Below are 27,990 nucleotides of genomic sequence, written 5' to 3' on the forward strand. Positions count from 1 at the left end.
TGAAGTGCAGAAGTTGGCTTTGATTAAAAAAGCAAAAACATTGGCCATCCCGTTTTTGTTGTTGTTTTTTTTTTTATCTCGGGAATCGTGTATCTAGGACTACATTATCTTATCTGTCCTTTTTCTTCTTCGTCAAGATTACATGTTAGAAGTTGATTGAAATTTACTTGCTATTTCTTGCCGGTTGAGCGGTTTCGTGCTGGTCCCTTGTAGGCAAGAATAGAGTTTGGTTGCGCGAATCTGATGATAGGGACAAATGAATCAACACCAGCAGATGGATGATATTTATTTTTATCACCAAACAGAGAGAGGGACGTTGGAAGATACAGAAAAAAATTTGCTAAATATTGGTTGTTGGCTCAAGGCCAGCAAGACGAAGGGATAAGACAATTATATCGACCCCAGTGTTGTACTTATTTTATCGACCCCGGAAAGATGAAAGCCAAAGTTGATCTCAGCGGAATTTGAACTCTGAACGTAGAGGAAGGCGAACTGCAGCCAAGCATTTTTTGTCCGCCGTACTAACGATTCTGCTACATTGCTAGATATTACAATAACCATTTCTTGTATGCCTCCCAAGTTATTGCTCGGTGTTGGTATATTTGGACAATTAACGATGGTTTAAGGGAAAAGGCTTAATACCTGGCGCCCGTGCTGTGTTCGTCCATATACGTAGATGTTTCTGTGTGTAGTGTGGTTTAGCAGATAAATTTTACACTTGACAAAAATTTCGTTCTCCTTATCAAACCACTTTACTCCTGTTATCATTTAATCCTTCTCAGTTTCCGGGGAAGGCTGGTCACTTACCGGACGTAGAACATTTCACAGTATTTGCATAATAACACTGACTACCCATGAGTCTTTGCAGAGACGAGACGAGGCGAAGAGAAGCCGCAGTCGAAATATCTTAGTGTTTCAAGAAGTTGATGGTTTTTACACTGAATATATTGTACAACAAGAGAAATAATTGTCTTGATGAAAACAAAAAAATATTTCAATGCATTCCAATAATTTTATCATGTGGATTTTCTTCTCAATTTTGTTCAAATATCATCTATTTTCGGTGGTTGGTGCTAATTTAACCAATGAAGCAGACGACCTGCAATCTGCTGTAGTGAAGGCGCGTTGTACAGCTCTTTGTCTCGCTAAGGTAATTCGCCATCTTTCTTTCATCTCGCCCTCCACTGTAAATTGTTTGTATTGAGTCTTGTTTCATGGATCGACACAGCACACGAATGACACTTTGATTTACTTAAACATAACACTGCAATAACGATCCCAATTTGTATGCATCAGAGGTAGATATAATAATACCAGTAATATACTGGAATCGAATTAATCAGCCCCTTTCCCCTCATTACGAGAAAAGACCTTGTATATTTATTTCAGTATTAATCAATGCCCAGTTATCGATAATTTGTCAATATTGTCAGAATGTATTGTTTTCCTCCTCGCCTCTTTCTTCTCTATTGGCATATGGAAGCTGGTTCAATCCCAGGGAGAATGGATAACGATAAAGTTTATATTTGAGCACGTGACGCTAATCACATGTGTAACATGTATTATCCAATCATATCAGCCACTTAGCACCCTAGTTCACACTGACCTCAAAACAGACCTCCATGAATCCTACATGTCATTAAATCTTTTCTTTTCAGTTTCCATGTCACATGATTAAATAGGCGCCATCTTTGAAGATTGCTTACGTTTTTAGAATTCTTGCGAATTGATGTTTTTCTTCTTAAGACCCACATTGTCCTAAAATTCAGCTAAATTAGTTCTATATAGAATAATTAAAGATCGTCGATTGGTTCTCATTTGAACCAGAAATTGTCTCTGCTTGTGTTTAAGGAAGGCATTCCATCAAACTGCCCATTAGCGCCAGCCTTCAATAATACGAACACTTTGTTGTTGACCTCTCAGCTTCCGATCACTGAAGGGGAGGACCTAATGAAGAAGATGCTTACTAAATCTTTTCGAACTCAAATATACCGCAAATGTTTCGTTTTGCTTGTGTATCGAACACTATTTTACATGGCCGCTGTTCACCTAGTTGCCTTTAAGAACAAGTAATACAGTTCCTTAGGATGTTGGCTAAAATAGACTCATGTTCTTCAGAGAGGGACAGATTAACTCTCAATCACTTTATACCAGTAAATCAGATCGTTAAACAGGGGAGGGATCTTTTCCCTTTGAACGGCAGATCGAGAAATCAATTTTTTGTAACTAAACACTTTCAAGCTTCGGACACGGGTAGAATATGTCATACAAAACATCTTTCACTCTTAGCGTTTTTGAGAAAAGTTTATATTTACGAAGTTAGTTCGTGTTAAAGTTGTCGTATTTCGGTAATTTCAAGCAATCAATGATGTGTATTCAGCTGAATAAAATTACTGCCGTTGTTTGTCAACTATTGATTGGTTGAAATTACCGAAATACGACAACTTTAACACGAAATAACTTCGAAAATACAAACTTTTCTCAAAAACACTAAGAGTAAAAGATGTTTTATATAACACATTCTACCAGTATACGAAGTTTGAAAGTGTTTAGTTTCCTGGAAATTATTTTCTAACTCTGCCGGTCAAAAGGTAAAGATCCCAGGTGGCCAAGGGGCTGTGTTACAGGAATGAACGCAAAACTTCCTAGTTATGAAACGAAGTCTTCAACCGCACAACCATTCTTAACCACCCAACACACCTGCAGACAACCACTGTGTACCGGTCACATGTCCCCATAGTATCACCTTACCGTTTATCATCTGAAGATGACTTAGTCACTCGGGGACGCCTTCTGCATGAGAATAAACAAATAAATAGCGATGAATAGATTTAATGCAGAGAATCAACACTATTGGAAGAAATAATTTGGAGTTGTCTCCCTTTAGTGTTTTCTTCATTGTACAAAAATTCTTTCGTGCGCAAATCCTTAGAAAAACTCCTTGTTATTTTGGTTCGATTAGTCATTAAAGAATTGTTAGACTGATGACCAGGTGTTACGTTGTAGTTGTTCCACACCTCTGTTTTGAGTTCCAATCCTGCTCAAGTACCCATCAGCCTTTCATCCTGGTATTGATAGAGTTAGTACCAGCCAACGACTGAGACATTTCCCCTCTCCCCCTCCCCTCAGTCCCTCTCCTCCTCCTCCTCCTCTCCGTATTGTGCTGTGAGCGTTCCGTGACCCCCCTCCCACCACATCAAGTTCCAGTGGAAGACTGTGGTGGCCATGACGTGGACAAGATATGATGCGTGATGACGAGTCGATGTACAGTTGCAGATGGTGGTGGCCACCCACTAATTGTTGTCTTAGCTTCACATCAGGGAAGGAAAGTATTTTATAACAAATCGAATCATTTGGTTGGGTGGGGCGAAGACAAGCTGTTGGGGTGGGGAGGGTCCTGAGTTCAAACAATTTGGTTGATTTTAAACAGACCTTCGTACCAAGAACATCTATGAAATATGGCCATCACTGCAGAAACTTGTAGAAATTAGGGCAATAACAAGTTGTTTGACTATAGGTCAATCCTAATGGAACAGAGCTATGATCAATGGTATTCTAACCATGACCACCCTGTCTGGTCTTCCAACATATCTACAGCTTCATTATCCAATGTGTCTACATGATGCCCTCAAGCATCTTTCCAGTGACCCCTGACAGTCTTCTTTCTATAATAAATTTTGAGAACCCTTGTATCAGAGTGTGAAACAGGTCTGGTTGGTATTTCTTGTGGGTTGAATACATTCTTGTGGGTCATGCTACAACGTGAAGCAGCCAGGGAATGATTGTATTTTCCTCCCATGACAAAAGCAAACTGTTCACACAGGCAACAGAGCCATATTGATCAGAGAAATGTAACAAAGTAGTGTGTCTGTGTTGGATTATCAGTCTAGACCCTCAAAATCCAAACACCTTTATCAACAGAATACTGCTCCTACATCTGGATCCCTGTTCTCTTGTTGCTGCTATCCACGTGTCCAGGTGGCCACCTTGTTCGAATGCCTAACACCTGACTCCCCAAGAGACTATTTTGCAGTGAACTGACAGAAGGCAAGCACTTTGAGGACCCACTAAAAGCCTCACAGAGGAGCTTTGAGATCAATCCTAACACCTGGGAAGCACAAACACAAGACTGCCCAGCCCGGTGGCACCTGCTGCACCAACAAAAGTGCCACAGGACAACACTGCAGGAGCACAAAGAAAGCACGAACTGTACAAGCCTTCAGTCACATCAGATCCCCAGTGCCCAGCCTATGGCAGAGCCTTCTCAGCAACCATCAGACTGATTAACCTCATCAGGACCCAACATGACCCATCTACCATGAGATGGTCTCAGTCATCTTTGACAACAATAGACAATAACTAATAATGCTGCAACACACAAATTTTAGATTCTATTCCCTTAATCAGGTCAACTAATTAACACAAAGTCACTCATCAACATGTTTTAACCTCTGGCCTTTAGACATGATTGATGTGTCCTCTCCTTACTTTTACTACCACTGCTATGGCCTAGGTTTCTCTCTGCTGTTAGGTTTCATGCAGTGCTTACCCAGATCTATCCAACTTCCTCTTCTCTCCTCATCCCACCACCCATATTGTCCACCTCCCACTAATCACTACTCATAATTGTCCTTTCCCTAAATGAAATCCGCCTGGAATTATGTCTTTACCAATGTTTTTTTTCCTTTTTCCAGGGGTTGTTCAATGCTTTCAGACCCCATTAAACTCACTAACCTGGGAACTCCAGTGAAGGTTGCGGGTGCAGTGCCTTTCAATAGACAAACGCCATTTTGGAAAAAACTGCTCTTGTCCCCACATTCCAGTCTGTCTTTCTCCAATTGTGATATTGATTTTTCATGTGAGGCCTTCATTTATGTGTGTTTTAGCTTCTATTTCTGTTATCCAGTTTGGTGTCCAGCAGTCGATGGTAGGAGAACTAGCTACATACAACCTTTACCGACCGTTTCACTGTCAAGATGACATCTGCCGTCAGGTGAGTTCAGTTCTGGGGTGTGTTGTTCCTCCGGGGGAATTCCATAGATTAGCAAAAGACAGAAATGAGTGGCAGGTGTGTGTGTGTGTGTGTTGTGTGATGTGTAAACTGACAGACAAGATAGAGATAAGTAAACAGAAAGTCAGATTAATAAAGAGAGGTATACAGATAAACAGACAGACACATAAAGACATAATGTTAGATAGATTGATAGGCAGAGAGAGAGAGAGAGAGAGGGGAAGGGAGATTGCATGGTGTTGGTAACTGAAACCAATGGTGCAGCAGTGAGAAACAAACCAAGTGATTGGTTGATAGGATTTTTGAAATGGAATTCTTGTGGAAAAAACATATTTGCTGCCAATAAGATCCATCATAGTTTCTGAAATGTGATAATGTCTTAAATGTCTTTGACTATTCCTATTTAGCTGTCTTTGAGTATTCTTATTCAACAGGCGCTCTTACCATGCCACTGGAAGAAGAAAACTGAAGCAACATGTCTCAAAGATTGTGTAAGTTCTGTAAAACTTATTGGAACTAGTTTGGTGTGAAGGGGAAACTCTTTTAGTTTCTTTTTGGTCGAATTTAATGAGTTCTGGCTATGGCTGTTGTTGGAGAATATAATTCAACTTTTACTCTGTTTGTGAAGGTACATGGCCTGGTGGTTAGGGTGTTGTACTCACAATCGTCAGATCATGGCTTCAATTCTCAGACTGGGTGGTGCATTGTGTTCTTGAGCAAAACACTTCATTTCATGTTACTCTAGAGTTCTATGGGGACCAGCAAGTTAAATAATAGATCTGTGTCATAAAAGGCAACTAAAAGGAGTTGAGGTAGGATTTGCACTCCAGCTTTGTAAAACCCTCACCATCAATGACTACCCAAATAGACGATCCTGGTTTGGAGGTTTATTGCTTGAGTGGTGCAGAGGTGCCATCCACCAGGAGTCAAAGGAAATCACTAACAAATGGTGCCTACCCCCATCCCCCATGCTACCTATTACTCCGTTTAACCCTGACAGAGAAGGCATCCTCTACTGTGAAGACAATGTAGGCTAGAGAAAACTTAAGTCTGAAGACATGACAACCTCTCTAATGCTGGTGCTACAGCGGACTGTCACCTGTACATTCTGTAAAGAGGTTGCTGTGAGGAAGGTCATAGAAACTATGGAAAACATGGGTAAGATGTGGTCATTTAAACTATCTTTGAGGATGGCAACTCTGACATAGTCTGTGATGATGACTACAACTTCATTACCATGGTAACTGGACATAAAAATGATGATGATGATGAACTGGCCCTTAGCTAGCTTAAGTGGGATTCATTCTACTGGATCAGTCCTCCTCCAAAACCCCCTGAAACATCCGAATGGTCCTTTGTCACACCAACAATTAAGCTCTATGTTTTCATTATTTCTTTTCTGTAATCAGGTGAGAAACGCCAGTGTTGTTGTTGTTGTTGTCTCTGTCACTCTTGGTCCCTCTTTACTTGAAGCATTATTATTTCCAGATTTCATCTATGATGTCTCCCTAATTGTTGTCATTAATTCCCACAGGACATCACAGTTCACCATTAAATTAGAATTGGTAGTGCCATGGCATCACTAAACTTTAGATTCAATTCTAAAACTCAAACCAATTCTTAAGACTTAAATGAGACATTTAATTACCTGCTGTTAGTTTTGAAGTGACAGTCATATGGTGTTGGGTTCCAAGTTGGTCCCTACACCTCAGCCCATGATCCCTCATCAGCCAACCTAATAGTTTTCACAAATCAACTTCAATGAAGAAGAAATCATACATGTTTGTTAACGAATCTGTCACTCACTCTAACTGGCAGCCTGTCAGTTATGATAACGAGGATTCTAATTGATCCCACTAATGAGACAGGCTGCTAGTGAAATTAATGTGCAAGTGGCTGAGTACTCCACAGACATGTACATCCTTAATGTAGTTCTCATGGAGATTCAGTGTGACACAGAATGTGGTGAGGCTGGCCCCTTTAGAATCACAGTCACAACACATTTTTGCCAGCTGATTAGATCAGAGTGATGTTAAGTATCTTGCTTAAGGACACAATGTACCCCTGGGTACCAAACTGACAACTTTTCAGTCATGAGCTGAACACCCTAACCACTAAGTCCCGCACACACACACTGTCTGTCTGTCTCTCTCTCCCCACCTCTCTGGCCTTCTTATGTTTCTTCTCTTTGTTTCAGCCTTCACAGCAATGCCGTAAAACATGTGCTTTGATTCAGTATTTGCGGGAATGGATCCACAACCACGACAGAATTCAGGGTGAGGAAATCAACTTTGCATGTCTTGCTGAGTGACTCTCTGAGTGTGAGAGGATAATTAATTATGCCTCGTTAAGTAAATCCATAATTACAACTGATTTCTCTTTGTTTTTACTTCTTTTCTTTAAGAAGTGGGAACTTTGTCTTCTGCGAACCATTCCACTGGCATTCAATTTACTGGGCCGAACATCATCTGTAAACAAGACATGTGGTGGACTGACCAATTATTTCTTCATTCTGTCTACTACATTTACTGGAATATCACCTACAGCCACAAACAGCCTTCCCCTGGACCTGTTGTTGTTCTGGTCTCGGTGAAACAAAACGATGACCAAAAATGGCACATTGTTGCAAATGTAAGTAAAGAAGAGCTTTTCTTTTAAGGTAATGCTCATAGCCCTTTTGGGTTCTCAGGGAGTCTGTTGTGTGGCCCCAAGTGAGGAAAGACACTTTAGTTACAAACATCAAGGGAACATCTATAGACAGTCTTTCGACCTGTCAGAAATACCAGCCAAATGTCCTTTGCTGTGTGACCTGTCGTATTAGAGCAGAAAGGGTTGGTAAAAGAATCTGAAATTCTATTGGTTTAATAATTGTAGGGAAAAACATAGGTAATGGAGTGGATAAGATCCTGGATACTTGAAGTTGTTGGATGTGAAGATTGGTGAGGGCAGGGGAGTATTTAAAAGAAAGTGGGCTGGGTGGGGGTGGAATTGCTGTGAAATCTCTCACAAATTATAGCTTTTTATCATATAAAGAGAAAGGCACAGAGGACAAAGGAGTTTCTGACAAATGGTGGTCATAGTTGGAATGTCTTTTATCAGGTCTGATCCAGAAATAAATGACAATAGTCTGAGGATGCCAGGTGAAATGCTTAGCGGTATTTCGTCTGTTGTTACATTCTGAGTTCAAATTCTGCCGAGGTCAACTCTGCCTTTCATCCTTTCAGGGTCGATTAAATAAGTACCAGTTACGCACTGAGTCGATGTAATTGACTTAATCCCTTTGTCTGTCCTTGTTTGCCCCTCTATGCTTAGCCCCCTGTGGGCAATAAAGAAATAAATATTTGTCCTCTTTTTCTATCTTTCAACCCACACCAACTGTCTGTTCCCTATTTTTAGCTGTTCTTACACCAACTGATGTCCCCTATTCCTAACCCCTCAATAACTGATTGTGCCCTATATCTACACTTTACAGCCTCTGCCTGTCTTCTAGATTATAACTCCTCTTCTCCACTAACTGTATCTTCTCTATGACCATCAATCTTTCATTTTTCCTGTAGACCAGTCGTCCCCTTTTCCCAGTGAAATTGGACAACAATATGAGGTACTCTCTACACTTGACAGCTGTCAACCAGCATGGTGTTGTTGGTATGGGCTCGACAATATGGACAACACACATACCAGGTAAGGACAGTTTGGTCACCAAATACTCAATACATGTGTCAGGTCAGGTACTTTATGCTAGTGGTATCATGCAACCCAGTAGAGATCATTTCGTAATTAGCATCTGATATGGACCTCCATTTAGTTTAAAAGGTGAGCAAGGTTTGTGGACACCAAGCAGGATTAAAAATACTACTTGTGAGAGAGTATAAGAACCTGTCACTGAGAAACCGACCTGAACCCTGAAAAGGGAGAGAAGACAGGGACCATCACTAGGTAGTGCCAAATTCTGAACTGATTAGGGTCCAAGATAAATTCTTAATTTGGCTGATAACTGGATAAGACAAAGTGGGAGACTGGCTGCAACTGTTATGGCCTCCTTAACTGATGGAATTTGAATGAAAGGATATCGTCATTGGTAAGGATAGAGTGATCAAGTGGACTGGGGTTTGAACTAGCTAAATCTATTGAATGGGCTGAACTTGTAATTCAAAGGATCCACGTTGCCACATGCTGTGCCCAGGAGCTTTACATTAGAGTACAGATGTTTGTCCAGTACTCTACTACTTATATGCTAATTTAGTGATCACAAAGTTCATCTGAGCCAACAATTTGAATTCTCTTTTATCAAAACCAATCAGCATGTGGAGTGTGTGTGTGTGTGTGGGGGTTAAAAGGCTGCTGCTGTTAAACTGGTATGTGAAGCGAAAACCCCTTCTAGTATTTATCCTCCCACTGAGGATCACAACTCTCCATCCTCCATTGTCATTATTGCCACCAGTGACTCAATGGTTGATCCATTGGTCTGCTTGTGTTGACCAAAAATTGACAGACACCAAATAAAAGAATTGACCATTATAGTAGCGGTGCAGCAGTTGGATTGAGGTGAGAGAGAAAAGGTGGGTGACTGGCTCAAGAGAGAGGAAGATGGTCAGTCTGTTTTGGACTGCACGACTGGCCTTTCCAGCCATGTAGTGACCATGATTATGAACATTTTACAAATAGAAACTGAAAACCCCTTAAATCACACTCTTTGAAAAATAGTTCCTCATGGGGTATTTGTAGTCTTAGAAGTACAATATTTGAAAATAAAAAGGTGGGACAGTCATATCTGGAAACTATTTGATCATATGCCTTTGATAAAGTTTGCTGTAGGGCTAAACAGCAACAACTTCATCGTTGTATATTATTTCTCACTTCCTCCTCTTCTCTTTCCAGACCACCCCTTACCACAACCCATCCACAAGCTGGAGCTGATGGGACATGCCCTGAAGGAAGACACTATTACAGCCAAAATAAAATGGCAAACGAAACAAGGTGAATAAGGTTTTCCTTTCATTGCTTTGATGTCTTTTCCATGGCACACTGTCACATAACACTGGCACACTTCTGTCACACTGTAACATGCCATTGTCACACTGATATCCTGTCTTCTCTTCTATTCTCAGACCAAAGCTGTTTCTATAAACTCAAATGGACCTCCTCCACTAAGGAGTTCAACTCGAAGAACCTTGGGGTGAGTATAATTACTGTGATGATGATGATGATAGTGGTGGTGGTGGTGGTGGTGGTGGTAGTGGTGGTGGTTGTGATGATGGTGGTGATTGTGGTGGTGGTGGTTGTGATGGTGGTGATTGTGGTTGTGAAAGTGTAATAATAATAAGAGAACTCAGAGAATGCAAACCTCCACCAAGGCAACACCAACGTCCTCTCAACAATTAACCAGAAACGATTTTTAAACTGAGAATATCTGAAATAAATGCAACTGCTCTCACAAATACTAAAAATGAACCCAACTGCTCTCAAAAATTAAGTGAAAAAGCAGGGAAAAATAATCCGGAATCCTTGTCCGGTACTGGATCAATCCCAAAATTTAATCAGTTTATGTGAGTCACGAGGCCAAACATGCCTGAAAGTTTCATCTGAATCCACTCAGTGGTTCGTGAGATATCTTGTCCATGGACAAACAAACAAACATGACTGAAAACAATTCTTCTACCTTCGCTAACGTGGAGGTAATAATGGTTTCAAATTTTGGCACAAGGCCAGCAATTTTCGGGTAGGGGTTAAGTCAATTACACCGACCCCCAGTGCTCGGTATGTTTTCTATCGACACAGAAAGACTGAATGAAATGCTGGTCAGCATTTTGTCCGGCCTGCTAATACTTCTGCTAGCTTGTTGCCATAGTACTTCATTTCATTGACCCCAAAAGGACAAAATGTGAAGTCTGACTTCAATGAGATTCCTGGAAACTTTCTTACAAATAATGGCATTTCTTCATCAGAATTTCTGATTTCAAAAGTGAAAATGAACCACTGACACCATTTTATAGAAAAAGAAATGTTTCCAACAAATTAGTGCTGCAAATTTGCATAATTCCTTGCTGCCTTGATTAGAATTGGACTAAGTTAAATAGTTATAATGTTTTAAATACATGTAAATAATTTGTCTTTTTTTCCTGACTGGTTTTACAGAGGTTTTACTCAATAAATCTGCAGCATTTTGCTTTAGGATGGTGAGTGGGGTGCCTGGGGATAAAAATACTGAATCAGTAATCTATTATCAATTCATTATATCTTATTCTATCTTAATATTTGTCAGACAATGAAAAGGTTGAGTCCGAATCCTAGCTGGGCTGTGATTAGGGCAGTCATCGGCCATAATCTGGTTCAGAGTAGAAATAATAATATTAGCAATACAATGATGTGTAAGAGTCTGTTTATGTCTGTGTCTCTCCTAATAATGATATCTCTGTATTTTTTTCCTCAGCTGCCCCTCAAACCAGAATACACCATAAAGGGTCTTCACTTCTCTGACCGCTACAACTTATCTCTGATGACCACTAACCAGCAGTTTAGCCAGTTCAGTATTCCAGTAAATATATCTTTCGCCACACCGTCCTGCCTCACACTCACCAATTTTAGTTACACTCAGTGTGGTAAGTACTCTCCACCCCCACTCTCACTCACTCTCTCTCTCTATTTAACAATATAATTATTAGTAAGTATGCTTGTAACTATTTTGTAGTAAATATAAAATCTAAATCGTGAATACTTCTTTTATGTCATTAAAAAAAACAATTGCAATTACACACACACACACACACACACATGGATGGATGTAATACTGAGTATGGCTTTAAATGAGACCTGGTAGTGGGGCTCTGGTTGGGGAGTTCCAGGGTTTTGAGGGGTGTGACACTTCCTCTTAACCACTATTGTCCACACATCTACTCTGAGCTAGAGTTGTAGCACCTTTTAGGGTCCCAGCTATGGGATAACGATTAATATGTGATGACACTTTGAGTGCATAGACACAGAAATACCCTTGGTTGGTGTCAGGGCACACAGTAAAATAACCAGGAGAGAAGGACCCCTAGCTGTTGTCACAGTATCTTCGTAGGAGAGGGACACTCGTGTAAAACCTGCAGGCCATCTTGCTTCAACCTGTCATGGGGCAATAATCATGGAGACTCACAGAGTTGCATTTCTGTTGTACAAGTGTCTATCACTCTGATCCATAAAGACATCTCTTGATGATGGGAGCTCATTTGTCATTCTTTCTACTGCAAGTGGCAACGGAGGAGGCTGACCCGATCAGTTGGAAGGACATAGTTAAATTACAACTTTCAACAGTCGCTTATGCCTTCAAACCATGCACAACTGCAATGGGGATTAAATAATTATCTGGGAGGTCATGGACGGAATGTCAAAAATGTCATTGACAAGGAAGCACACAAGGAGATGGCAACCACCTGTTAAGATGGAGCAATCACCATGTATTCTCTTTTCTCTTTTACTTGTTTCAGTCATTTGACTGTGGCCATGCTGGAGCACCGCCTTTATGTATGCATACTTAAACTAATTAATTATGCGGATTATTAACTTAAATTTACAGCGAAGCCCCATTTATTTATTTATTTATTTATTTTAGTTTTACCTCCTTCCCCGCTGCTTCCCTTTTCCTCCCACTTCCCTCCACTTCACCATACCAACTGTTATTATTCTCACTGCCCCTCCCCCTCACACTTATCGTCTAGTTTCAACGTCGTTGCAGACGCCAGGGTAAACAACCCATGCAGTAACAGAGTGGTGTCCCTTGAAATCAGATCTTTTTTTTTTTTTTCTATGTCGGTCTGATTAAAAGAAATTGCTGCAATTACCTCAGCCGCCAGTTGTCTAGAAATTCCACCTACGAAATTCTGTGTAATAATGCCCTAGGTACGTACACACACACACCCACCTATACACACACGAAGTATATCTATATATAATCTCTTTCCAACCAGCTCCAGAATCCGTCCGTGACCTCCATTCCTGGAAAGCAGAAGTCAACAGAAATGGAAGCAACAGTTCAATTGTCCATATCAAGTGGAAAGCGCCTGCCCACCTCTCACACAGAAACCCAATTACCGGATACTTGGTCTCCTGGACGAAACTGGTGCCCCTTCTACAGGCACCTTACATAAAACCAGACAAGGCTAGAATTCAACTGCCACCAGTATGTTTTCTATCATTTTACTCTTCAAAATATAAAATTCGTTGGTCGTGGGGTTAAGTTGTTGGCTTTCAGACCTATAGTCAATAAGTTCAAATCTTAGTTTAACCTTCATGTTGGATCTCTGCTTAATAATTTTCTATGTATCAGTTTGCCTGGCAAACAAGTCCCGTGTTGAGTTCACAAATGATTGGTTAATGGTTGGAAGATTAACCAGTTATCAAGACACAGTGCATTCACCCCTTTAGGTCAGAAGGTCACCTCCATACAGGTAAACTATACTGTCAGAAGGAAATTGAGGAATTTGTAGGCCCCAGCAATTACAAGTACCATGAGGGGTTCGTTCATAATTTCAATAACATTTTATTCAATCTCTGGAGGCTCTCCTGTTGGTGCTTGCCCCCTCAGATGCAGCCCCTAGAAGCCATACCTTAATTCAGCAATGAAAAATACTATGATTATGGTATTGGTGGTTGTTTAGCCCTAGGTCAACTTTGAGCATATATATGGTCAAAGCTGTTCCACTTTTGACCAACCTGTTTTTTTTAAAACTTTCCATGGTTGCTTTTATGTGCCATTTGCGTGACACTGGTATCTGCCACAACTGCGATTTTGCTTGGCATGTTGGGTCTTCTTTGCAAGCATGACATAATGCCAAAGGTCTCAGTCATTGCCTCCATGATGCTTAACATTTGCAAGGAATTCAGTTACTTTGATTCTGTGAGGCACAACGCTTGAAAAGTGCTCTTTATGTGCAACTGGCATGGATACTAGTTACATGACACCAGCATCAGTCATGACTACAATTTCACTTGGCTTGACGGGTCTTCTCAAACACAGCATATTGCCAAAGGTCTTGGTCACTGGTCATTACCTCTGTGAAGCTCAGTGTTTGAAGGTCATGTTTTACCACTTCATCCCATGTCTTCCTGGGTCTACCTCTACCACAGTTTCACTCCACAGTTAGAGATCGGCAATTCTTTACACAGCTGTCCTCGTCCATATGCATCTCATGACCATACCAACGCAGTCATCTCTTTTGCACGCAACATCTGATGCTTCTTATGCCTAACTTTTCTCTCAAGATGCTTGCACACTGACATTGCACATCCAGTGAAACATACTGACTTCATTTCTTTCAAGCCTGTGCATGCCCTTGGCTGTCACAGCCCATCATTCACTGCTGTGTAGCATAGCTATTTGCATACAGGCATCACACAGTCTGCCTTTCACTCTGAGGGAGAGGTCCTTTGTCGCCAGCAGGGGTAGTAGCTCCCTGAACTTTGCCCAGCTTGATCTTATTTTCACAGCTGTGCTCTCAGAGTATCCACATCTGCTACTAACTTGGTCATTTAGATAATTATTTTTAAACTGGTAGAATGTGAAAGGACGAAAATTTGGTTGTTATTTCTAGTGGCCCTTGTAACTACATAGAGGTTCCTTTGTTGTGTTCACTGATAATGATGGTTATGATGATCATGAGGAGGAGGAGGAGGAGGAAGAAGAATATAAGCCGTAGAAAAGCTATTTCAAGATTAGTAGCTGCTAAGGTTCAAACCTTACCTCACCTCACTTTCATGTGCATGTTTATAGCTGTTGGGGAGTCCCCGAAAGATTTAGCTGGGCTTTGGGCTCCCTCTGTTATCAATCTAGGCCCACTGCTTATCTCATTGCCTGATGTTCTTTCCTACATCTGACAGGGTCCGACTCAAACATTAATCTCCATCTAACTTTATATTAGCATGTTTTCATCTTCCTTATCTTCTCTGTCAGGGGGCCCTTACCTGTGTCCTAAAAGATCTACAACATGGCTACCAGTACAAAGTAATCGTGCAGACAGTCTCGAAAGGAGGCCTCAGTCAACCAAATGCCATTCTGCTGCAACCTGACAGTAAGTCGTTACCTTTATTCGTATATTCTATTTTTTAATTTCAACTGATGGACAAAAGGGAGTTTGGTCACAGGTTCTGATGGTGATTGTGACAGTAGAGTGTCTGCGTAATGTAGAGTGGACTAAATACCACAAGGTACTGTTCATGGCACCATCAATTTCACTCTTCTTGCCAATATAGGTGCAGGCAGGCATAAGGCGGAGAGCTGGTAGAATTGTTAGCACCTGGACAAAATGCTTAGTGGTATTTCACTTTCTTTAGGTTTTCAGGTCGACTTTACCCTTTCATCCTTTCAGGATTGATAAAATAAGTACCAGTTATGTACTGGGGTCGATGTAATCGACTTACTCCATCCCCGAAATTGCTGGCCTTGTACCAAAGTTTGAAACCGATATAAGTAGAGGCTTGGCTGCCAAACCTTCACTTCACAACTATTTATCCGGAGTTCAATCTCACTGCATAACTTCTACTATAGCTCCAGCCTGGCCAGTGCCTTGAAAACGGGATTTGGTAGACAAACTGTGCAGGAGCATGTCACGTGTGTGTGTGTGTGTGTGAGTGTGCATACATGTGTTTATTTACATGAGTCTAAGCATTGTTGTTTGGGTCGTGTCCCTAACTTAACATTTCAACAAAATTGCTCAATAAAATATGTGCCCAACTGAATAAGCACTGGAGTGGAAATTATTGATTAAAACCATTGAAGGAAATGCCCCAGCATGGCCATAGTCCAATAGCTGAAACCAGTAAAAGAAAACACCATACATACACACACACACTTTATTTGTAGGTTAACAAGCAACCAATGGTTTTATGTGAAGTGATCTACACGATTGTTCAAGTGTATCACATTGAAGTGTTGGTACTTGTCTCCATTTTGGATGAGAATACATGAGGTTACATAAGACTGAATGAGATTTAGAAATAAATACACAGATCACAGGAGGTAACTTCTAAGAATATCTTCATTTCATTGTCTTGTTCCGTCTTGTGTAACCATATGCATTCTCATCCAAAATGGAGATGAGTACCAACACTTCAATATGGCACTCTTGAACAGTTGTGAAGCTCTCTTTGCATGAAACCATTGATTGCTTTTTTAACTCATAAATAAAGAATATTTATCCACCAGTGCAGTGTTGAATACTTATTCTCGTTGTTAGAGATTAGCATGTGTGTGTGTGTGTGTGTGTATATATATATATATATGTGTGTGTGTGTGTGTGTGTGTGTGTGTGCATATAAGGGTACAGGACGTCACCAACTGTGTAAACAACATGAAATACGAAAATAAACGAGTTAAATATGCAAACAACAAGAGAAAAAAATCGAAAACAGGACAAGTAACACTGAGAACTACCCTTCATCAGTTGTCGGCTATCTGTCTACTCCTCATTTCGAGCATTGAACAACCATTTGAGTCTTCAGGGATAGTTGCTCCCATCAGTACCAAAATAAAATTTAGGATTTATGGAGGGTCAAAGTTGGGAACAAAAACAGGACAGTGGAGACATACAAGGAAACTGAACGAAAACAAATATGGAGGGTCATTAGACCAGAACAAGAGGAACATAGTGAACCCTGGGAGAAACATTTTATATATACATATATATATATATACATGCATACACACACACACACACACACGTACACACAGCCATGATGGGCTTCCACATGGTTTCCATCTACCACATGGTTTCCATTCTTAAGGCAACTTCTTAACCTGAGAAATGCTGAGATGTGGAATGATACCTAGAACTAGGCAGGTGCAAAGTGAACTCCTTTGCCCACCTCCATACCCCTGCCCATTTATCTTCAACATGTCTATTGTTTATTTATTCTGAGATATTTCTACATCTTCCAGCCACATGTTCCACCACAACAGATGTTATTTCACTGCTCTACACTACAGATGTCATCCTGTCTTTGCTGTCATCTGAAGTACATCTGGTGTGGATGTTACTTTCAATGCCTCCTGTTTATTCCAGTCGACAGGTCCTTCTTGTGGCCCGTTGAGCACTTTCATACCAGTCCCCTACTGCTGAAGCAGGAATTCAATGTTTCTGTCAGTTGTTGTTGTTTAACCCTCGGCCAACCTTGATCAAACAAATCTATCATGAAATATATTCTGTGACCAACCTTCACTGCAGCATTGTGTTTCAAGGACTGCATTAAGATAGTAATATGTAATTTGAGGGAGATTTCTCTGTTATTTCTAGCAGTCTGTTTTACCTAGCGGCTCCTCAGTTTCCTAGTCTGTTGACATTCTGTTTCTTATCATTGATGTCTGCAAGAATTCTCAGTGCTAGAAACTGTTACGTATCTACAAAGAGACAGACACAATACAACAGATAACTCTGTTGCGTATTATTTTGATTGTGGCCCAGCTGCAGCACAACATTAAAAAAAGATTTAAATCAAAGTTAGCTGACACTGACATCAATCTGAGCACATTTTCTGGTGTTTTTGGTGATTTTCGTCTTTAGTTGCATTAATTAAGAAAGACCAACACTCATAACATTTTAATATTCATTGTTCAATAATTAGTTTGGAAGTTTGGGTTCGATCTCAATCAGCAATCAATCCCATTTACGTTTTTATTTAATTGTTGTTGTTTTTGTTGTTGTTGTTGTTGTTGTTAATGTTTGGACATGTTGTATGGGTGATGAGATGTGAAAATATGTCTGCCAATGGGGTCTTGGTGGCTGGGTCAACGTTTATTTGGAAGGGGTTGAAGTTCCTCTCCCTGTCACATAAATAAATCTACTCAGTGTCTGAATCACTCTTATGATTCTATCTTCTAACGAACTCAGATAATTATCATAGATTTAGTTTGTTGGAACATACAAGTGGCTGTAAATGGAATGAAAAGTTTGTATTCCTCATGTGGAAAGCTGTTGTGTGAGGAGAAGAACGATTCCAAATTAACGAAGCAATTCTTAACTGTTGCTAATTAATTCAATGTTTTTTTTTTATTTAATTACAGATGTTATGACATTGGATCCTGTGGAGCGGAGGTTTGTGACAACACTCTGTGAGTTGTGTCATAGTTCTTTGTTTATGAGGACATTTATCACTGCTTGTCATCATCATCATCATCATCATCATCATTCTCATCATTGTTTGTTGCTGTCTTCATCATGTATCCCTTCATCATCATCACCACCACCATCATCATTGTCATATGAAAGTTTTGCAGTTTCCCTTCTTATATTTGTTGACATCTTTTTCTCATTGTGGCCAAAGAATTCTTTTCAGTTTCTGCACTCTGCTGATCTCTATTTCAAGATATTTGTGTTTCAAACATTTCTCCAATTCTTTCAGATGATTATTGTTGTTCTTATTGACATTATTATTGTTGTTATTATTGACATTATTATTGTTATAATTATTATTGTTGTTGTTATTTTATTGTCCTTGCACAGCTTCTAAAGCTGGGGATGTACTACGGTGTCAGCTGTTCACTACCTGTGAACTAAGGTAGTAACACCTCTTATTTATGCACCACATACAGGCTCTGTTGTCGGTCTGTCTCAGTAATAATTTTATTGTTATTTAGCCTCAAATCGACCCTGATACAGCAAACCTATGTTGTTATGTTGCTGTAAAAATATCTCTGGTTATTAAAGAAGGATTTTGTTAGGGGAGTGGACCTGGAAATTGTTTGCAAACAGCAGCAGTAATTTTCTTCAGTTGAATACATGCCATTGATTGGTTAAAATTACCCAGATATGACAACTTGAACACAAAATAACTTCTCAAATACAAAAGTTTGTCAAAAACGTTAAGAGTAAACCCTGTTAGATGTGACACATTCTACCAGTGTCCAAAGTTTCAAAGTGTTTAGTTAAAAAAAAAATTAATTAAAAAATCTGGCCACCAAATTGAATAGATCCAAGGTAAGGAAAGAAAAGGAGAGTAAAGTTTTCACAGAAAATTGTAGATATTAAAGTTTTAAAATTTACTAAAGATGATCTTTTGTATGTCTGAACAGAGAAAACTGTTCTTCGAATACTCATGGAGAAAGGAAAGGATAAGTATTCACAGAAGTTGTAGATATTAAAGTTTTTAAAGCTGATTGTTTGAATTTTTGAAAACAGTGGATATGTAGGTTTCTTAACTTATTCTGAGGGGAAATTTAAATTACTCACAGGAAATTGTAGATATTCCAGTCTTTGAGAGTTATTTTTCAGTTGTCCTGCTGAGTTGTATCAGTGTTCCTGTGTGTTCAGCCACTGACTGGTCAGTGCAGAGAATTGTTATTATTATTATTATTATTATTATTATTATTATTATTATTATTATTATTATCATGTTGTTGTTGTTGTTGTTGTTAAGGTGGTGAGCTGGAAGTTAGTGCATGAAACAAAATGTTTTGCAGCATTTCTTCAGTTCCTTACATTCTGAGTTCAAATTCCACTGAGGTCAGTTTTGCTTTGCATCCTTTTAGGGTCAATAAAACAAGTACCAGGCAGCTACTGGGGATTGATGTAATCGCCTTCCACTTCCCTGCAAAATCTGCTGGCCCAGAGCCAAAATTTGAAACCATTGGGTGAGCTGGCAGAATCGTCAGCACACCCGAAGAATTGCTTTGAAGCATTTTGTTAATCTTTATGTTCTGGGTTCAAATGTTGCTGAGGTCGACTTTGCTTTTCATCCTTTCAGGGTCAAAAGTGCCAGTTGAGAAGTGGGGTCATAAACATCTTACTCCCACCCCTCAATTTGTTGGCCTTTATTATTATTATTATTATTTTTCAGATCCCTTTGATGTAAAAGTGTCCACCCTACTTACCATGGTCATCCCTATCTCACTGATGTTGCTGGCTTTAGTGGTCACCCTAATGTTTCTCTTGATTAACCATCGCAAGAATGTCCCTTCTATTTGTGGTAAAAGTCACCATACAAAGGTAAGTAGGGTCACCACCACTGATCCATTAGTTTTCCCATTTTATTCATATATAAAAGACAGGCTAATCTCATTTTATTCTCTCATTACTGCTTGGTCAATTCATACTAAGTGGGGGTAACTATTTTTCAAAGTTAAATCTTGTCCCAAGCCTACAGGCCATTTGGGCCTCGGCATATTCTAGTTTCTGTTGCACTCATAATTACAATATCATGGGGTCAATTCCAGGACTGGGCTGTACATTGTCTTCTTGAGCAAAACACTTCATTTCCCATTGCTTTGCAGATGGGAGAATGGCAGAATCATCGGCATCTTGGCAGGAATGCTTTACAATAGATCTCAACATTCTGAGTTCAAATCTCACCTGCTTGGAGAAGGCAATGGGAAAACCATTCTGGTATTCATCCCAAAGTTTATTCATGGTAGCCAAAGTTCCAGTAATCTACTTAGTAGTGGCAGGGGAGGGTGTGGGCCCTCTCAGGACATATAAAGAGTGTTGGAGATAGTTCACACGCTTAGGACCTGCCCTTGGGCAGACCACCATAAGACTAGAGATTTGGCATAGATGAAGTGTTGGCTTAACAGGGGTGGATGGAGATGTAATGATGACAGAGATGGAATTAATTTGTAATAACAATGGAGTGGTGTTTGGCTTGAATGGAAGAGTGGTGAGTCAACTGTATGGGTGCAAGCTATGTATTGCATAATATATGCAGAAGGCAACACGTGCAAAGTGATAAGTGGAGAGCATAGTGCAGCCGAGTTTCAGGTGAATTACAGGTAAGTCTCACTTCAGTTTGCCACCATTTCATTGCAATGTTTTTAATTGTAGGACATTGAGAAAGCCCTCTGTGCGAAAAGGGTCCCAGCACAACCATCACTACAGTGCAAAGACTCTTATGTACTGGACCCGAATCAAGTACACTTGATGGATGTGATTGGTGAAGGAGCGTTTGGGAAGGTGATGCGGGCTAAATACATCAGTTCTACTTTGCCAGGTATCAAGACCACTGTTGCTGTGAAAATGTTAAAAGGTAAGAAAATAAAATCAACAAAAACCAACTTCTTTATGATTTTGTTATTGAGGTTTGGTCAGTTCTCAGTATATAAACCTTGCTTCTGTCCGACCTCAGGTAGTTAGTGATGATTAAGGTATGGGGGTGTGGAGAAGATATATTACTCTGTCACCTCAGGCCTGATCTAAGACACTTATGGTTTGTAGATGGTCAGTCTTTTGGCTGTGTTAAATCAAAAGACCTGTTGCTCCAGAACTGGCTGTTTTTGTATTTGCTCTCTTGGTCCCAAGAAGAATGGTGTCTTACCATGGTGCCATCTACTGAATTTAGAGCTTTGTCTGCTTTGAGCTGATCTTTTTCATTTTGCAATGATCAGGTGTCCAATACAGGATGCCTCTACTGTGGAACCCCTCACCTGTTGAGAGGGTTCGTTTATTCAGTTAATTTTGTAATTATAGGGAGTGGGGTGATGTGGTCAAGAAGTTTCCCCTTGCTTTGATATGCTTCTCAGTTCGATTCCACTGAGTAGTTAACCTTTCAATAAATTAGATTCTATAACATCTTTAATTAGATCCCAACCTAACGAATGAAATGAGTAAGAAAAAATGTTTAAGGTTCAAAACCAATAAAATTCAGGTAGAAACTCTTCCTCTACAAATGGGTGAGGATAATTTTTTTGAAATAAAAGGAATACAGTTTGGTTGCCATTGGTTACACTGAATCTATTTGCTTTTGGTTAATTCTTCAGACAATGCCAGTTACAATGACAAAAAGATGCTGTCTCTTGAGATTAGTGCCATGAGGGATCTTGGTTCCAACAGACACATTGTCAGTCTCATTGGTCACTACTGTGTTAGGAACCAACCGGTTCTGGTGTTGGAATATTGTCCACTGGGGGACTTACAGAATTACCTGAGGAAGTTCAGGGACAAGGTAAGTGGGCTCACCTTCATTATTGTTTCATTGGGGGCCACTTTCGGATATTAATGAGACCTCAGCCCTGAGAATTTCCGTTAGACGCTTCCTTGCTCTTGTGCTGTGTGAATTTCATGTGTTGGTGCACCTGTAACTTGTGTTGGTGCACATGTGTTGGTGCACCTGTGCATTGTTATATGCATTTACCTGTTTTTAGGTGCACCTCTGTTATATGCTGCTGTCACCAACATTTGTTTGCAGTTATGTGCATCTGCTTGTTATGCATATATACATGTGGTGTGTGTGATGCGGATGTAGTGTGAAATTTTGCCTTTTTCTTTGTTGTTGTTGTACCAGCTGTTAACCTTGAATAAGCAGACTGCAGGCCTCTGATCGGAAACTTCCAGTAGCTCAGTTGTAGTAGAAGAAGGGTGACAGCAATTGAGTGTGCTTTCTCTTTTTAAGGTGGTGGAGTGTAATTAGAGGTATGATTTGAGTGCTATTTCTATCAGGTGGGCAACCATAAAGATATCCCCTCACTGGTCCCACTGTGGGATTATGTTTATGCGTGTATTTGTGTGCATGTGTGACGGCATATGTGTGTGTGTGTGTGTGTGTGTGTGTGTAGCTGCATGAAATCCTCTCCTTTTCCCTCGCTCCACTACTGTCTCCCCCTCTCTCCATTACAATCAGCCACTCTCTTTCTCCAACTCACCTCACTACTGCTACTACTACTCCCTCCCTTTCCTGTCTAACCTCTCTCTCCTTAGGACCCCCACACTGCTAGAACCACCCAATATGGTTACCAGAATGATCCTGGGCCTGGCAGCAGCAACCGTCTGAAAGGTATATATAATGTTTATTTATTCATTCAATTATATTTATTATGCATTGATGACACTTATTGAAATCCTACAGCATGGATTCAGGGTTCAGTCAGAGTGAAATGACTTAATTGCTAATTATCATCAAGTTCCAGTTTGTTTACTATTAACACTATGGCTTCACTGCATACTGGGTCTTTGGATTCATTTGTACCATGTCCTTACAGTAACATCCACCACCAACCTCCACCATCATCACCATTCACCACCTATCCATGGGTACCTTCAGTAGGGTCCACACTGTTGTCACCCACTACTTGGCCCTTTCTTGGTTGTTTTCATGCAAACATTTGGACCCTGTCTCCTGTCAGAGAATTACTTCCTCTCTTCAGGCCATCACTCTCAGAGATCCCTTAAATGGTTAAAAGTGCATCTTCTACCTTCCACCAATTCCACAAAGGTCACATATGTTACCTGTGTCCCCTGCAGTTGCTACCCTGCGAAGCCCAGTCACAAATATTCCCTAAATTCAATTTTTATGAAACTCTTTCATATTGTTGTTTATGAAGTGGATTCCTTCAAAACCAACTTGACTGATTTCTTTTTTTTTTTTTCAAGAATTTCCAGAAATGACCTTCACTACAATGTTGTCATACATTCGACAGATTGCCATTGGCATGGTGAGTTGTGCTGGAGGCTTTATCAATCGATCAATCCTGATTATTGATCTCTATCTTTTGATATTGAAAATAATATTTTGTTTGCTAAATGTCTTTTGATTTGTATTAAAGAATAACGACCAACCTAATATATCCTTGTTTGTATTAGGGTACTATTAACGATTACCAGGTCACTGTATCATTCTTTGTTTGCATTCAGGAGTATCTCTCAGCTCAAAAGATCATTCACAGGGACCTGGCTGCCCGCAATGTACTGGTATCTTCCCATAATTTGGTCAAACTATGTGACTTTGGGCTGGCCAGGGATGTTTACGAGAATGACTTCTATCACTTGAAAAGCAGACAGAAACTTCCTTATAAGTGGATGGCCATTGAAACATTGAAAGACCAAATATTTACTGTGAAGAGTGATGTGTGAGTAGATTTGCTTGGATCCTTCTTTCTTTGGATTTCAGGATGTTTAGTGTGAGAGTGGGTTGGCACAGTCTTCAAATTGTGATATTTACTTGAAGTAGTAGGACTCTACCAAACTCTTCCTAGTCACACTTTATGTATTGGATAAATTTCATTAGAGTTAATATGGAGCTATATATGTATGTGTGTGTGTGTGTATGTATATATATATGTTGAAGTTATAAGAGGTAATGGTGTCATTGAGACCCAAAGGTGTCAGGTAATGCTGAATAAGTGCTATTGACAGACCATAGTTAAGTTCCAGATTCGGTAATTTTGCGAATAAGGGGTTCAACGTTGGTCTATGTCAGTGTGTGTATTTAAGAATTTTTTGCATAATGAGATAAAAAAATCAAGGCTGTGTAGATAGAACATTGATAGATAGAAGGTCTTATATGTATATATATGTATGTATATGTATATAAAGGCGGCGAGCTGGCAGAAACGTTAGCACGCTGGGTGAAATGCGTAGCCATCTGCTGTTACATTCTGAGTTCAAATTCCGCCGAGGTCGACTTTGCCTTTGATCCTTTCGGGGTCGATAAATAAAGTACCAGTTACGCACTGGGGTCGATATAATCGACTTAATCCCTTTGTTTGTCCTCTCTATGTTAAGCCCCTTGTGGGCATAAAAGACATGTATATATGTATATAAACTTTTCTCATTTCTTTCTTTTTTAATCTTTCGTCATTCCTTGCATTTATTTAACTTGTATTACTAACATGCTTCTGTAATTATCAAGTAACTGACAAACGTCATCAAAATCATAACCATTAATTATTGAGTGCCATACAACATGAATTTTGACATACAACATATATACCTCTTGTTTCATTGTTTGATTTTTAGGTGGTCCTTTGGTGTGGTAATGTGGGAAGTAACTTCCTTTGGTAGTTGCCCCTATCCTGGTTTAAATGGCCTTGAACTCTATCAGTCTCTTGAGCAAGGATATCGCCTGACCTCTCCTCCAAACTGTTCACCAAAACTGTATGTAGTTTAAAAAAAGATTGTTTTGTTTGTTTCGGGTAGATGTTTCTCAGGGTGAAATGTGACTGTGATAATGTTTTTGTATATAATATAATAATGTTGGTGTGTGGAACAATAATGTTTCTGTATTGGATAATAATGCATGTGTGTGTAATGATGGTGTTGGTGAGTATGTGTGTGTGTGTTTGAAGTGAAGATAATGTTTTTGTGAGTGAAGTGATAATGCATTTAACTAATACAATAATGTTTGTGATTGAAATGATAATGTCTATGAGAAATGAATCAAGGTTCTGTGGATGATGTTATTGGGCAAAATAAAAATATCTTTATGAGATATTATTGTGTGTGAAATATTAATATCTGTGTGTGAAGTGATAAATTATTGTAGCCAATACTGTCCGGACAGATAGGTGTAAATGACTTTATATAATATCTTCAAGGGCTGTGAAAAAAGGGGTCAGCTGGATTAGTTACAAACCTGTGTTGGGATTTCATTAGTGACTGAACATTCTTATTCTCTTTTAGTACCTTCTTTAATATCAGAGATGCAGCTAAAGAAGCCACAATTGTAAATTAGAGAAACCTATCATAAATTATACCAATGTGTATGACCAATTATGTAAAATGCAAACTATATTTATATATTTTAAATGTGTCACATAGCTGTAACATTCCTCATGTGACATACCTGTGATTCAGGTGATGCATTATATTTTGTGATCTGTGGAACAGAACAATCACTGACCCACATTTGGACATGTTTATCAGGAACATATACACTCACACTTATGCACACACGTGTGTGTGTGTGTCTGTGTGTGTGTTCGTTCTAAGATTCTCAGATTGTTACTGAGTTTCATGTTTTTGACTGGATATTTAGAAATACAAAACCCCCATGATAGTAGCCAATCAGCATTTAGTAAACTCTACACATAATTTTAGAGGCTGAATACTTTTCCTCCTTTTGTAAACAGAAGCATTTTCCAACTTATAATATATATATAGATCAGATTGGAGCCTGGTGCAGCCATCTGGTTTGCCAGTCTTCAGTCAAATCGTCCAACCCATGCTAGCATGGAAAGCAGACGTTAAATGATAATGAGGATGATGATGATGTATCAGCTGTCCCACAAATGTGAACATACAATCAAAAGTCCAGGAAAGAGAGAACATTTACGATGAATTAATGGAGAACTTACAGCTTTTGTACCCTGACAATAAATTCTTATTCACTCTTACCCTCAGAGGTGCATAAGGCTACAAACCTACAAATTTACACAAGAACCGAGAAATATTAGGTTTTCAAAGAGAGATCAAGCTAAGCTGATGTGGATTTTTTCAAGTCCAATCTATTAGTGGCACAATGAAGATTTGTGAGACTTCCAAAAATATTCCATCTGAGATTTTTTAGGCGAAGAAATGCGCACTTGGGTGTACGCATCAACAGTTCGACCGACACACCAGCTCAACCACATATTTACAAACACAGGGAGATCTCCAAACTCACAAGGTCTTGTTGCTTTGTTAGCAACTGACTTGATCTCTCTTCAGAAGAACTTAAATAAGACCCAAAGAAAATCATAAATACGTGTGTGTGTGTGTGTGTGTGGTGTGTGTGTGTGTGTGTGTGTGTGTGTGTGTTGCTATGTTCTCCATGGAATCTCCAACATTCCGACAGAACTGTAAGGAAATGCCTCAATTCCAGAATATTCTTAATAACTTTCCTATCTTCAAAATAAAGTTGAAACGTAAAATATGAGCATTTTCAAGAAGTCTAGTTTATTTTTCTAGTTATTCCATAATGAAGAATTGTTGGCACAGAGAATCAACCATGCGTCCTGGGTTTTCAGAATTACGCTGGAGTGTTGAAAAACTTATGGAAGAAGAGAATTGTTACCTTCAGTTAGAGAGCGGAAGAGAATGTAGTGCTGTAGATGGCGCTGTTGCAGCCAGCCCGTTATTGGAACCAAAGTAAGACAACTTGTTTTATGTTGTTGTTCTATGTGCAGGTTCGTGGCTGTCATCTGACATATCTGTAATGTGTCATAAGTAGATCTGACTGACATTAAGATATATCACAGTTAATCTTCATCAAGTGTCAGCCGTCATATGTATGATTCCAGTTCACCCATTCAGGGATCTTTCTCCCTGCTTCCCCTGTTAGGGGACCAGCTGTTCTGCTCTGTTCCAGGTGAGAAACAAAGGATGGGTTGTCATTTTATTGGTTTATTATGAAATGATCTAAAACAGTAGGTTGGTGTTGGTGTTTAAGGATCAAAATGTCATGAGGGGTGGATTTTCTGACTCACAGGGCCCTGAGTTCAAACCCTGCTGAGGTCAACTTAGCCTTTCATTCTTTCAAGGTTCTACTAATCCACCATCTTGAAATGGTGGATTAGTAGGAGAGTGGATGGGTTAGGGGTATCTTTTGAAGACTGTATTCATTCACCTGCACTGGGGCTATGCTCTAGTGGCCCTTGGTCTTTTCCTTGGATAACATCATTAGCAGGAACAGGAGGGAGACGTGCATGTAGAGACATATGGGGGTCTTCAATGAAAGAATCTTGCCAGAACCTCTATGTTGGAGGGGGATCTTTAAAGGGACACATACCAAAGCCTAGATGTTGTAGGGGATATTTGAAGGGAAGCATTCTTCATCTCACAATGCCCATGTAGCTTCACAATAAATCTTTTCATTTTGGACTAGATTTTTTTCCCCTACCATTTAATCAAATCAGATGTGTATTAATCATTAAATTTTGTAATATTTTCATTTTCAGCAAATCCTCTCCTAATTGTATTGAGATGAAGGCCACCACTCAGGAGGATTACTTGTCACCTGACATGAGTCTACAGAAGCCTGAACCCAGGCGGTATCAAGTTGTTGAGAGACAAAGGGTCGTCACTACACATGTCTATAAGTCACCAAAGGATGTCACCTTGAAACACTGTATATTTCTTCCCAAATCTGTCTCTGTCAAACTCTCAACTTTGAATAGTTTGAAATATTTTCAAGAGAAAGTTTACGATTCTGGTTCTGGATAAAGAAGACTGGGAACAAATTTGGCAATTTTTGGCAAAATATGTACCCTTTTACCAAAAGTTAGTGAAATATTTAAAATGTTTACAGTTGGATAGATAGACAAA

At 39.6% G+C, this 27,990-nt stretch overlaps 1 protein-coding gene across 4 annotated transcripts; it reads left to right on the forward strand.

The window, feature by feature from the left end:
- Window positions 1-857: 857 nt before the first annotated feature.
- Window positions 858-27,990, forward strand: LOC115219363 (tyrosine-protein kinase Mer-like). Of its 4 annotated transcripts, none has more exons than XM_029789524.2 (21): window positions 858-1,150; window positions 4,907-4,993; window positions 5,419-5,502; window positions 7,209-7,287; window positions 7,416-7,642; window positions 8,569-8,692; window positions 9,890-9,988; window positions 10,120-10,187; window positions 11,442-11,610; window positions 12,961-13,172; window positions 14,943-15,060; window positions 18,048-18,095; window positions 19,820-19,968; window positions 20,800-21,001; window positions 21,732-21,916; window positions 22,669-22,744; window positions 23,341-23,402; window positions 23,602-23,816; window positions 24,706-24,843; window positions 26,635-26,814; window positions 27,624-27,990. In XM_029789524.2, exons 1-21 carry the CDS (start codon window positions 998-1,000, stop codon window positions 27,886-27,888), a joined length of 2,940 nt encoding a protein of 979 aa, XP_029645384.2. In that variant the 5' UTR covers window positions 858-997; the 3' UTR covers window positions 27,889-27,990. The 4 variants fall into 4 exon arrangements, with proteins under 4 accessions (XP_029645384.2, XP_036364950.1, XP_036364951.1 ...); XM_036509057.1 differs by having other exon boundaries at window positions 5,446-5,502; XM_036509058.1 differs by lacking the exon at window positions 5,419-5,502.

Source organism: Octopus sinensis, linkage group LG14 (assembly GCF_006345805.1).
Source record: "Octopus sinensis linkage group LG14, ASM634580v1, whole genome shotgun sequence".
In the NCBI taxonomy this organism is placed as follows: Eukaryota; Metazoa; Mollusca; class Cephalopoda; order Octopoda; family Octopodidae; genus Octopus; species Octopus sinensis.